We start from the raw sequence: 13,302 nt of genomic DNA, 5'->3' as shown, positions 1-13,302 counted from the left end.
GTAACTAATGTGAACTTGCCTCTAGTAAAAGGTTAAAACAAAACAAAAAAAAACAATAGAAGTGTTAATTTGTGTGAATGATACCGTTTAGGTTATTTAATAAATAAAAAAATAAGAAGCAAAATAAATTTTCAAATAGGCTTTAATGAGTATTTAAATCAATTTATATTTCAGTTTTCTTTAAACTAACTTTCGTTAGTTAAATCACCCTCCCTTGAATAGTTGAGGGGGTTTTTTTTTTGGCAGAAAAATAGAAAAATGGGGTTTAAAGAAAAACACAGATAGAAAATGGGTTTTAATGTAGTTTACCCTATTAATTAGGATAAAGTGTAAAAAAAATTCTAAACTATATTGAAATTTGTAAGTAATTATTTTGAATTATACTTTGTGCATAATACCCCCTGAACTATCACATTTTGTTGCAAAATGCTCCATTGCCTAGTCTATTTTTCATTAAATGACCATAATGCCATTTCCTTTTTAATTACACTTAATTTATTTTTCTTATTTAAATAAATTAAGAAAAAGACTCATACTATATTGATGATATATTCTTTATTAAATTTGCATAAATTACCATTAATTTTTATATTAATTTTTTAAATAACAATATTACGCTGAAAATTTTAAAACAATTTAAGTAATTTATTTATTTTTTTATGAATAGATTGCATGAAAAATAAGGTATTTTTTTCATTTAAGTAATTTATTAAATTTTCATGAATATATTGTATGAAAACAAGGTATTTTTTATGATAATTTTTTTTTTAAACTGAGTATAATAAATTTTATTATAAATGTTATAGTTTATTTATAAGTTAATCATATTAGAATATATAATTACAATTTTTTTCCCCATTTTTATGATAAATTAATACTAATAATAAAATTAAGGTAAATGGTATAATTAATATTTAGATAAGAGAAAAAATTATAAAACAATTTAATAAGAAATGACAAATTTAATAAGAAAGGGTAAAATAGTCTTTTGTGATGAGTTTATTCTTAATTACAATAAATTAATAGTTCAAGAGGATAATTTTTAGTTCAGGGTAAGGACAATATTTTTTTTTTTTTTTTTTTAAACTTTATCTAATTAATTATCTTAATGAGTGTCGGATTGTAGTGTCAAACCTCCTTAGTGCATCCCATAATAATCCAAGAGACCAATGCAATTTACCGTAAATTTAAAGTCATGCAAGTTTAAAGTTGAGATTTGAGATGGTAGTTTAATGTCCTGAATTTTGTGAAGAAAATCTGAAAGTGATGTTCTAATTTTCAATTTTGCATTGCACTCTTTTATTAACTGATATTTCCTCTGTCCCAATTTAAATGTCACTTTTGGAAAGTAAGAATTTTTAAGGAAACATGTGGGACATGCTTTGTCTCTTTGAAAAGTTACTAATTTGTCCTTATATTCAAATTTTAAATTTTAAATTTCAAGGATATATATAAAAAAATATAAAATATATTATTTAAAAAAACGAAAAGTGAACGACTATTTTAAAACAGATCAAAACAAAAAAACATAATATTTTGTTTTTTTTTTTTTGGGGGGACAGAATGGACGACGTACCTATGTTTCATTATTTTCAAAAAGAGAGATAGAGATTGAGTGTGGAAGTGGAGAAAGTCGGTGAGGACTATAATGAAGATAATATGAAAAAGGCAAAATTATTGTCGTTGGTCGGATAAAGAGATGGTGCATTTTGCAATTTTCAACTAATGAATGAAAAACACAAATTGATGACGTGAGCTTCTTTGCAAGATTTTAAGAGACTGTTACTGTAGTTCTAACACCTCTCAATTTTCAATTCACCAAAAAAATAAAAGTAACACAAATGTTACTTCGCCCCGAATTTTCACTCTACATCGAATTTGATTTTGATTTTGATCCTATAATTTGAATATAAATTAAAAATTTAATCCTATTCGAATTATTTTATTGATTAGTTAAATAAATTGAATATGAATTATGGTTAAATTAATTATGTAATAATCTGATCTGACATAATATATTATATAATATGTTAAACATATACCATCTAAATATATAATATTTACACATTATCAAAATGTTATTATCCATCATCTTCTTCTTCTTTTTCTCTCTTTTTTTCCCTTGCTCCCAAGTATTTATTCTTTAACAAATTGTAAAACTCTAATTTTCTTTTCATTTTTCTTTCATATTGTATTTATGTTCCCTTGCCTATCATTTTTATTCTAAAAATTGTTTATAGACCTTTTACATTAATTTCTTTTAAACTACACCCAAAATGAATATCTGTTTAATAACAAATCATAAAATAGTTTAGGGATAATTTCATTGACACCTCCAATAGTTTGGCCAAATATCAGTCTAAAACATCTTTCGAAAATAACTATCACTCACATTACAAACGTTTGTTCCGTTTCTCATTCATACCCTAAAAGTTAGTTGACAGGTGTGTCAGACCACTTTTTACATGTAAAAAGATATTCTTACCCTTTGACTTTGGTTTGACCTAATAAATTGTTTCTTTAATGATTAAAATTACATGTTTACCCTCATTTGACTTTAGATTGACTATTCAAATGACAAGTTTACCCTTCCTTTTTCATATACAAGAATAAATAAAGTAGGTGATCAACATCATACCGTTTGCTATTGAGGGCTATATTTTTTTAAGGAAATTAATGAAATTTTAAGTAAGAAAATTTTATTTTTTAAGGAAATTAATGAAATTTAAAAAGAGAAAGAGAAAATTTTAAAAAAATTAAAAACTAAAATAAGAAAAATCACTCATTCATATATATTTTTAAGGAAAGTAATGAAATTTTAAGTAAGAAAATTTTATTTTTGTAAGGAAATTAATGAAATTTAAAAAGAGAGAGAGAAAATTAAAAAAAAAATATTAAAACTAAAATAAGAAAAATCACCCATTAATATATTTTTTTAATAAGAAAATTTTATTTTTTTAAGAAATTAATGAAATTTAAAAAAAGAAAGAGAAAAATAAGAAATTTTTTATAAGTATCCGGTTCTACGATCAATCACCCATTCATATATTCCATCATTTCATATATATATATATATATATATATATATATAGAGAGAGAGAGAGAGAGAGGCTTGTCCTCGTATTTTTTGGACAACAAAAACTCCTTTTTATTGTTTAGCATGTGAACTGAAGTCTATTTCTATCATTATATTTATATATATATATATATATATATATATATATATATATATATATATATATATTTCCTTCATCTGTCTAATTCATCTTCGTCTCTCTCTCTCTCTCTCGATCATACACAACATATACACTTTCTATACATAACTTATTGGTTCCATAAACCATAAACTCCAATACTAAATTCCCAAATCAATCTGTAAATACCCTGATTAATAAATTGAAAGAAATAATTAATGGGGTTGGTTTCCCCAAAATTGATTAATTACCAAAAAAAAAAATTATAATAATAATACAAAAATTCATATACAATAAACCATATGTAATCAGCTCTCGCAGGAGGTGAAGCACTATGCGTCCACAGGCCAGGTTCGGGGAAAAAGTGGGCGACGATTGCTAGAATTTCAACAACGATTGCGTGGATCAAGAATTATTGAAACTCTACAAATTAAATATCAAGAATTATTGAAACTCTACAAATTAAATTACTCCTTATATAGCTTCATTGCTTTTTATATATATATATATCTATATATATACATCGTGTCCTCTCCTCCCTCATACCACCATGCCGCTAAGCTCCATAAACACCGGGTCTAGATTGCGTGGATCAAGAATTATTGAAACTCTACAAATTAAATTACTCCTTATATAGCTTCATTGCTTTTTATATATATATATATCTATATATATACATCGTGTCCTCTCCTCCCTCATACCACCATGCCGCTAAGCTCCATAAACACCGGGTCTAGCCAGAAACTCTCTCTCTCTCTAATGATGGTGTTAGCGAGTCGGAGCTAATCAATCAACCGTTTGATTTACAATCCTGTTCGATTCATGTCTTTTTCAACCGATAATGGAGATCAATCAAAAAAACCCAATCTCATCCGTTAATACACACTACCTTTAATTGATACCATGCGTGGTCTCAATCTCAGAAACCGACCACCCAAGTCCACGCTTTAAGCCCCCTAGATACCTTCGCTGCTCGTAGTACCACCGCCAGTGGCTGCGCCGGCAAGTTCAACCACCACCACCACCGGCAAGGCAACCTGACTATCAATTCCATTTTATCGAATTCTAATTACACCAATTCAGTGTCAATGGCCGAACCTCTTCTTCCTTATTGACTCCCCACAACTGACCTTCTTGAGCCACCCATAGATCCTCACCTCAAATCCGTTGATTTTGTGCAAAATCTAGCTGACTTCTATCGCTGTCTTGTGGGTTGTACTGTATCCAGTAAATCATTGATGTGCCTTGAGCAGTACTCGAACTTGTGCAGCCATGGTGATCCAAAGCTGCTACAGTTAATCTTTGTGCTTTAGGGTTTCATGGTTTTGTTAATTTGTGGGTCGTGGTTTTGATCGGTAGAGAAGAGAGAGAGACAGACAAGCGTCCTTATTTGATATTTTGTATTAAATGTGATTAAAAAATTAGGGACAAATATGTCTTTTCCCATGTTTTTAACGGAGACAGTAACGGAAAAGTGAAAATGGACCTAAGTGTTGGTTATTTTCGAAAGATGTTTTAGACTCATATTTGGCCAAACTATTGGGTGGTAGTGAAATTATCCCAATAGTTTATTCATAAAAATTCTGTCGAATGAGATTCGGATCAAATATCTATTAAATAAGAAATTTTAAAATATATGTTGGTTAACCTTATAAGATTCCGATCGAACGGATCAAATATTTGTTTAGTAAAAAAATTTATATGATTTATTCATAAGATATATGTCCTAAATTCGGATTGAAACAGACTGAATTTTTGCATAATCCAATAATCACAAGACGGCAAACCGAAGGTTCCAAACCTAATATGTCAGGGGCCCACCACTGAGTGCGGTGCATGGTGGCACGGAGCTCACCATGGACTCATTTTATGATTAAAAAAAAAAGAAAAAAAAAAGAACGTTTACATCGCACTGAATCACTGAATCCGGTTTTCCCAACACTTTTCACTTGCAAGCCACCGACATTTTATTGATTATTGAGAGTTTTAAAGGACTGTTTAGTAATTTTATATTCAAACATTTGCGGTTGGTCGGTCTTTCTCAAATTCTATGCCACCACCACTTCCAACCCCATTCCTTCCCTTGTTTGTTGAACTAAACTGTACAACTTCAACCGAAAACACAGAGCGATTTCATGTAGAGTTCTAGAGAGAGAGTATCATACAGAGAAGCTAATTTCTGTTCTCATTTCAGTCCTTCTCTGGGATAGAGCTCTCTGTGAAGATCTATTTGGTCTTACAGAGGAAAAACAAAGACTCTTTGGATCTGTTTCTGACTTTCTTGGCCGAGTTCAAGCAATTGGATAATGGGTTTCACTGTAGTTTAGTTATTGGCATGGTTAAAGAAAAGAACGGCACAATGTCTCTGAAAAGCAGAGGGTTGGAGTCATCTTCAAAGGGTGTTGTGTCTCGGAAATTGGTTCTTTTTCTTTGTATTGGCTGCTTCTGTGCTGGCACGCTCTTCACCGACAGGTTTAATCTTTTATTCAATTTCCAATTCAGAATCTTTCTTTGATTTGATGTTTTATTCTGTCATAGAAATATGTTCAATTTGATGAAGTGGGTATATGCTGTTTCATAAAAATATATAAATATATATTGGTTCTTTGTTTTCGGATTTCCCAAATTCCTTATTTTTAATGATTTCCAGAAATGGGTTTTTCTGGGTTATGCGAAATTTGTCCAAATGATATGCTTAATATGTAATTCTGAAGAACTTGGTGTGATGATGATTGCAAATTTTCTCTTTGTTTTGGTATACAATGTGTATGATTGCAGTAGTTATTAAGGCATTTTAATATACTGCTGATGGTATAGATTTTATTGAATTGGATTTGATCAATTTGTTCTCGACATTTTCCTTTCTCTAATGAATTATGATCGGTGCCTCTTTCTTTCCACTAAAAATCTAAAAATCTGAATCTGAAGAATCCGAACTTCAAGTTAGAAATGCAGATCCAAGAAGTAAAGTTTATATCTTAATTACCACTGCGGTTCTTTGAATTTGAGATGCCATGCCCAGTCAAGGGTAATCCAAGTTTGAATTTCTTCTACAGTTCACCGCATATTCTGCTACCATCAATTTTAAAGAACACTGTCATTGTCGCTCCCAACTTCCTTTTATGGGTGTAAGTGAAGGTGATGGTCTACTTTCATCTTACTGAATACGCAGGCTTTAATGATAAGCTATCTATGGTATCATGACGTTTAGGTATGGAATCAACATTCCCAACAGCGCCAACAATGACAAAATTATCGATTTAATAATGATTGTTGGAATTCGAATACCTATATGCTTCACAATTGATCTTTAACATGGTCCAGTCTCTTGTTGCAATTGTGGTCTACATTTTGGGTGGATCTTCCACCTTGGTGGCTTACTTTGCTCTAAGTAATTAGCTCAACTGGTAGTCCATCAAATTTGGAATTTTTTATGTGGGTTTGATTAATGCAATGTTTAAGAACTTATTAGTAACTTAGTTAGAAGCTTGTAATGCTGATCAAGTCTCACTTAAGCACCTTTAAATATTTAGGATCATAGCATGTTGTAATCCTGCATATGGAATACGTTGCTGGATGTTACTGGATATTGGAAGTTATTGGCGAGATTTTTACACATTGATACCAAAGAATTTGGGGTTAAATTTTATTCAGAGGTCTTATTACAGTAGTATTGGTTTCTTATGCTTCATCATGTTGCATGGAACTTCCTGTGTGTGCATGTCATATTAATGAGGATACTGTGGTGATAGAATGTGGACAGTGCCAGAAGCAAAAGGCGTTTCGAGGACAGAAGGAGTTGAAGACGAAAGGCTAAATTTAATCTCCGAGGGCTGTGGTCCAAAGATGGTGTGTATCTTTACTATGTTACTGAGAACTTTATTCTCGCCTCAACGGGGGTGATTTGACCATGTACCAACATCAAATTTGTTGACTTTCTTCTTTTTAGCTATTTGTTTTACTTTTATGTTTTTCAATTCTAAAGTTTATAAGGTTTTAACATATTTGAGTGTTTGTTATCATCAGAAGGATGTAAAGAGGAAGTCCAAGGACATTTTAGGAGAAGTGTCAAAGACACACCATTCTATACAGTAAGCCAACTAGGGTTCATTATATCTAGATTTCACTGAGGTTTATAATTTTTTGCCTAATGTATATACATGAATGAAAAATTTATGGCCATATACGAAAGTGCAGAACACTGGATAAAACCATTTCAAATCTGGAGATGGAATTAGCTGCCGCAAAGTCTGCGCAGGTTTCTATACTTAGCGATTCCCCCATTTCTGGAGATTTGAGGAGTACACAACTGACCAAGAAAAGAAAATATCAAATGGTTATAGGCATTAACACCGCGTTTAACAGTCGAAAGAGAAGAGACTCAGTCCGTTCCACTTGGATGCCCCAAGGTTTATGAAATTCCCTTAATTTGTTTTAGTAATTTCTCTTCTGGTTGATTAAAGTCATTCACTATTAATTTTCCCTTATTTTTGTAAAATAGGTGATAAACGAAAAAAGCTTGAGGAAGAAAAGGGCATCATAATTCGATTTGTAATAGGTCACAGGTGGGTGACAGAGACATTCAAATCTTGTCTTGATTAAGTACACCTATCTCTTCCTTGTTTCAAGTTTTTGCTTTTTGTTTCCTATATCTCTGTTAATTTCCGCTATTTGCACAAGAAGACATGAAAGTTTTGGTTAACTATAAGATTGTTGTCCTAAGTACTGCATAGATGCAATCCACAATTTAAGAATGGACTGCTTCTCAATAATAGTTGTTCTTTGGTACTGTCGAGGTCTTATTGCAAAAGAGCAATTACTCCTCCAGGAAATTAGACATTATATGTTAATGAGAAGGCCTATTGCTCCAAATAATGCTTCTTACTAATTGCTTATGACTAGCATTTTGTCCAAAGCTTTTACCTTTTATCATCCTTTTGGATGGATGGATTAATAGTTAGCACTTGAAAATGTTTTGCTCCATAAAAGCCTTTACCTTATTCTCTATTATCTTACACCTTATTTTTTCTAAAGATTTTGTTGAATTTTATGCCCTTCAACACAAAAGTAAAAAATAAAAAAATAAAAATTTATTTGGTGATATTACTGGCTCAATCATGGCCAAAATGCTATACCCAATATTAATAGCAAAAAACTTCTGAGTCAAATAATGTCTTGGTAATCTGAAGACTTTATAGGCAGAGGAGGATTGTATTTATGTTACTAAATATCCTAAATTGACAAAGAACCGTAGGGTTCACTGTTCTATATGAGGCTTTATCTTTCATGGTTGCCTCGCTAAGTACATGATGGGGTGCAGTTGTATTGAACCTTACTCTTTCAAACCCTCCAAAACGAGCCACTCTTGTTTATAATGCAATTTCCTGTTTCATCAAACCACCTTTATTTACTAACTAGACAATGGGTGCCAAAGTAACAATTTTTGACAAAAGCTTTTGAAGAACAGTTCCATGAACCTCCTCATCAAGACAAAACAACTCTTTACTAATACTAGTAAAAAGCCTTCTGGAGAGTAGTCCTAGAATATACCCAATATTGCTTGACATATTAAGAACTATGTACAACGTTTAGACCAGGAGCGCTGAAGCTTTATAAATTTTTGATGTAGACATCTATATTCATGACTAGTTTGCACATCTTGTGATGGACGTAATCTAACTAATCTCCTCTCTTTTTCTTGTTAACTGTTGGTTGTCAGTTCCGCATCAGGCGGTATTCTTGACAGAGCAATTGAAGCAGAAGAAAAAAAGCATGGAGACTTCTTAAGGCTGGTACTCCTATTCTGCCTCGTTTCTCTTTCAATATATGCTATTACATACTACAATTCCCTATACCCCCACCCTGCTGGTCTCTGTTCCAAATGCACAAGCATGCCTAGATCCGCACCCACACCCTGGGCATGCACACACTAGTGGCAGTTATACTAACAATTTGTTAAACAAAGAAGGGAACTGATTGGTCCCCACTTGTTATGTAAATATGATGAGAATAGGAACATGTCGAGGGGTACCTTGAACTGTCAGCCAAGACGAAGATATATTTTACTACTGCCGTTGCTCTGTGGGAAGCTGATTTCTATGTCAAAGTCGATGATGACGTACATGTAAATATAGGTAAAGATGCAGAAATTGGTTAAACTTCCGTTTGGCTTGTGTATATTGGCATGTGACATTTTTCTTTGTATATTCCTTTTCATTTTAGGAAAGAAAAAAAAATATTAGCGAAGGAGTGAACTTTAATGTTTAAAACTAGCTGAACTGTTTGGTTTGATTAGGAAAAGGACTAAGCAAGCCTGAAGAATTCTTCTTTTCTTTTTTTTTTTCTTTTTTTTTTTCCAATTGTGATACCAAAAATCTTTCTGTTGACCAGTATTGATGTAAAACCACGAGATCTGATTTACGAAAGGATGATTGTGTTAAATTTATATGCTTAACAATATGGTTTTGTAGTTGAGAAACAACCAACTTTGGATGATGTTCATCTCAAAATAATATTATACTCATGAATTAGGTTAAGATATTGATAGAACATCCTTCACTATTAGCATTTAATAAATCTTGTTTTTGCGCATGGTCCCTCAAAAACCATAGCACATTTTTATTTATTTATTTTTTAATCCTTTCTTATTTTGAACCCTTCCGCAAAACTGCAGCAACTCTAGGAGCAATTTTAGCCAGGCATCGGTCAAAACCTCGGGTTTATATTGGATGCATGAAATCTGGTCCTGTCCTTGCTCAAAAGTAAGCCAAGCTTTCCTAAAACTTTCTGTCTCATGAATTTTAGTAAATTGCATTTTTCATTTCTAACATGCCCTTTCTATTACCAGGGGAGTGAGATATCATGAACCTGAGCATTGGAAATTTGGCGGGGAGAGAAACAAGTACTTTCGTCATGCTACAGGGCAGCTATATGCTATCTCGAAAGATTTGGCGACTTACATATCAATAAACCAGTAAGCATAATTCCGTCCGTCTTATAAAGAAGACATGACCCTTCTACATCTTTACTGATTTTCTATCCTATTTAATAACCTTGTGACCGATCATTATAGGCATGTGCTACACAAGTATGCTAATGAGGATGTCTCCTTGGGATCTTGGTTTATTGGATTGGATGTGGATCATATAGATGACCGGAGATTATGTTGTGGAACCCCTCCTGGTAATGTTATGCAACTATATTTCTTTTTCTTCCCTATGTTTTTATGATATTTATGGGATATTTTTGTGAAACAATTGTTGTTACCCTAAATCTAAATCTTACCAAGGTATGATCTCTCAGTGGCATAATGGATCATGTATTTGGGTCACATGAACTGTACTCAGTTTTTGCAATAGTTAGTTGGTGACTGACCACAGCATGTCCCTTGAAATTATAATGGAGACTGTGCGCCATAATCTGACGCTTTATCATTGGCAAAAATTTATCAATTGCATTAATCACAGACCTTGGATCACATTTCAGACATGAGATGCGCTGCTTGGATCATATAATTATAAGTGTATTCCTCTCATGTTATCCACTGCTGTTCCATGCTCAATATTTCTAGGATCACCCAGTATATGCTGAGGCCTACTGATGCGTTATTTACCAGCTGAGCCACTTGAATGTTTTTAACAAGGTTTGAATTGGGAAAAAGAAAAAGAAAAATGAAATAGTACCATGGTCTATTTTATTTCATCTGATTTGCTTCCATTTAAATTGCTTAAAAGGAAAAAGAGAGGGGAGAAAGAAATATGATGGCAATAGGGTGTGTACAAATGTGGAAAAAGAATGTGAAACTAATGATTTTTCTTGCAATATTTATTACCACAGATTGCGAGTGGAAAGCTCAAGCTGGAAACATATGTGCTGCTTCCTTTGATTGGACCTGCAGCGGGATTTGCAATTCGGCTGAGAGGATCAATGAGGTTCATCGGCGTTGTGGAGAAGGCGAAAATGCTGTGTGGAGTGGAGGTTTCTGACAAGAAACATGTTTTCCAACCTCTGGAGAAAGCAAGTAGATTGCATGAGTCTGTATTATGGATATAACTATATGGCAGTGTATATAGTATCAAACTGCTTGATGTGTGTGCGCGCGCAAGAGAGAGAGAGAGAGAGAGAGAGAGAGTATCTTGACGGGGTTCCACTCCATTTTAGCTGAAGAGGGAGACCCATGTCGGAACTAGATAGAGGAGCAAGACTGTAACTAACCATTCTTTTGATGCTTGGAGGACCATATTGTTTAGTCTGCTAGGTAGTGACAACCCTCGGGCTAGCAGTTGCAGCCTTATGCATCCTAAATTAGTGGAATTTTTTCTACCACTTTTATGGTTTTATCTGCTTTCCTTGAATTATCTTTTTCCTTCAGGCTGAAGCTTCGCTATGTTAGTCTAGGTTGTATGTTCAGCGACCTTTGCTCATTTTACTAGAGCTAAGACAGGAATGTAACTCTTGATTTTGAGTAACCATCTCATTGGGCTTCTTGGAGCGATGTTGGTCCTTGATTTGAATCAAATAAAAAGTTGTTGAAATAGTGACAGCACGGTCTTCCAACAAGATGGGATATTAGCCGGTGAAGTGGGACATTTTTGGTTGGTTTTCTGTGTTACATGTCGGTGTTATGGTTTGGTATATATCCCATCAAACGCGGGAAAATTAGAGACTAGTCTAATTTTATATATATATATATATATATATATATATATATATATTGTATAAAGTGATTGCTTTAATACTTAGAAGAATTTACACTTATTAGTCAAGCTTTTAGAATTGCACCATAACACTGATAGTTAACATATAAATCTATGTCATTGAGCCGATTCTGTTGGAGTGTTGATACTGTGTAGTCTAATGATATAACCTTGTTAATTAGGAGAGAATTCCTAGTAATATAACTTACGAATTTTAGAGTTTTTTCATGGACAAAGTGTATATAAATATATTTCAAACTTTAGAATGGATGAGTACATCAATCCTGAATTTGTTTCACTACATGGTTTTTAATGGATACATGGTATTTACTTTCAATTTAAAAGTTACAAAGTCAGTATAATTTTGGAAGTGGAAAATTGAGAATTAAAATAATATTATGTTTCAAGATGAGTAGCGCCTAATCAAATAAAAAAGAAAAAGAGCGAAGAAAAAGAGTTGCACTCTTATCTCTTTCCTACTTCATTTTGTCTTTTTATATTCGTAGTGGGTGGTTAGGAATCAGCTATAATCACCAAAAATAAGGGAAAAAGATATCCTCCATCTTTTGAAATCAGAATCCGTTCAATCTTTGCTTTCTCTCCTACTAGAAGATCTATGTTGATTTTTGTTGTTTCCCATTTACACGGGGTTTGGATAAATTTTTTTTTTTTTTTTTTTTTTTTTTTTTTTTTTTTTTTTTTTTGTCCATGTAAATGTAATTTTGGAGTTATTGTCTTGATGATGGCTTGACGTTTGGGTCACTCTCATTATTGCTCTTTTCTCCTGGTGATTTTTGTTGTTGAGCAATGACTTTTTATTGACATCTGTGGATGTGTTGTGTAGATGTCGGATGACTGTTTTCTTATTGTCACGTGGATATATATATATATCTTTTGAAATCAAAATGTGTAAAGACGAAACAACAGATCAACGAATTAGAAAAACCAACAAAATTAAGAATGTCAACCCTGCGGGTTGAAACCGGACATCTCTTTTTTAAACTTGTCTCATCAATCAGAATGAGCTTCACAGATTTTACACTTTTCTTCTTCTTCTTTTCTTTTTTTTTTTTTTTCTTTGTTTTTTTTCATGCCTCTAACCTTATTAAGATAATCTCAAACACATCCTGATAGGGCCGGTAGCAGAGGAAGTTAAATTGACATCCTAATAAAAATTATTGTTATTTAAATATTTTTATGTAGACTTTTGTTTTTAAAGTTGATTTTGGCTTGAACTGATGGAGAATAGATCCCACCCACGCACTATCGTTTAAGTAAAAAACTATGTTACAATAATTAATAAGATAATCAACCGAAAATAGTGACTAAAATTGTGCCAGCTATGGAAGCTTCCAACGCTTATGCATCCCATGGTTGGCACTCTTTCCTTTGATTTTATCTATTTTTTCTGT

At 32.5% G+C, this 13,302-nt stretch overlaps 1 protein-coding gene across 1 annotated transcript; it reads left to right on the top strand.

The window, feature by feature from the left end:
- Nucleotides 1-5,220: 5,220 nt before the first annotated feature.
- On the top strand, nt 5,221-11,519 carry LOC132308418 (probable beta-1,3-galactosyltransferase 2). Its single transcript, XM_059806493.1, has 11 exons — nt 5,221-5,666; nt 6,947-7,043; nt 7,221-7,285; nt 7,392-7,603; nt 7,696-7,759; nt 8,914-8,986; nt 9,208-9,328; nt 9,868-9,955; nt 10,042-10,167; nt 10,267-10,376; nt 11,031-11,519. Exons 1-11 carry the CDS (start codon nt 5,530-5,532, stop codon nt 11,177-11,179), a joined length of 1,242 nt encoding a protein of 413 aa, XP_059662476.1. The 5' UTR covers nt 5,221-5,529; the 3' UTR covers nt 11,180-11,519.
- Nucleotides 11,520-13,302: the final 1,783 nt, after the last annotated feature.

This window comes from Cornus florida, unplaced genomic scaffold (assembly GCF_030987335.1).
Source record: "Cornus florida cultivar Cherokee Brave unplaced genomic scaffold, ASM3098733v1 CherokeeBrave_3.0.0_Hap2_Chr05, whole genome shotgun sequence".
Lineage (NCBI taxonomy): Eukaryota > Viridiplantae > Streptophyta > Magnoliopsida > Cornales > Cornaceae > Cornus > Cornus florida.
The sequence above is the reverse complement of the archived record's forward strand: the minus strand, read 5'-3'. Positions and strand labels throughout refer to the sequence as shown.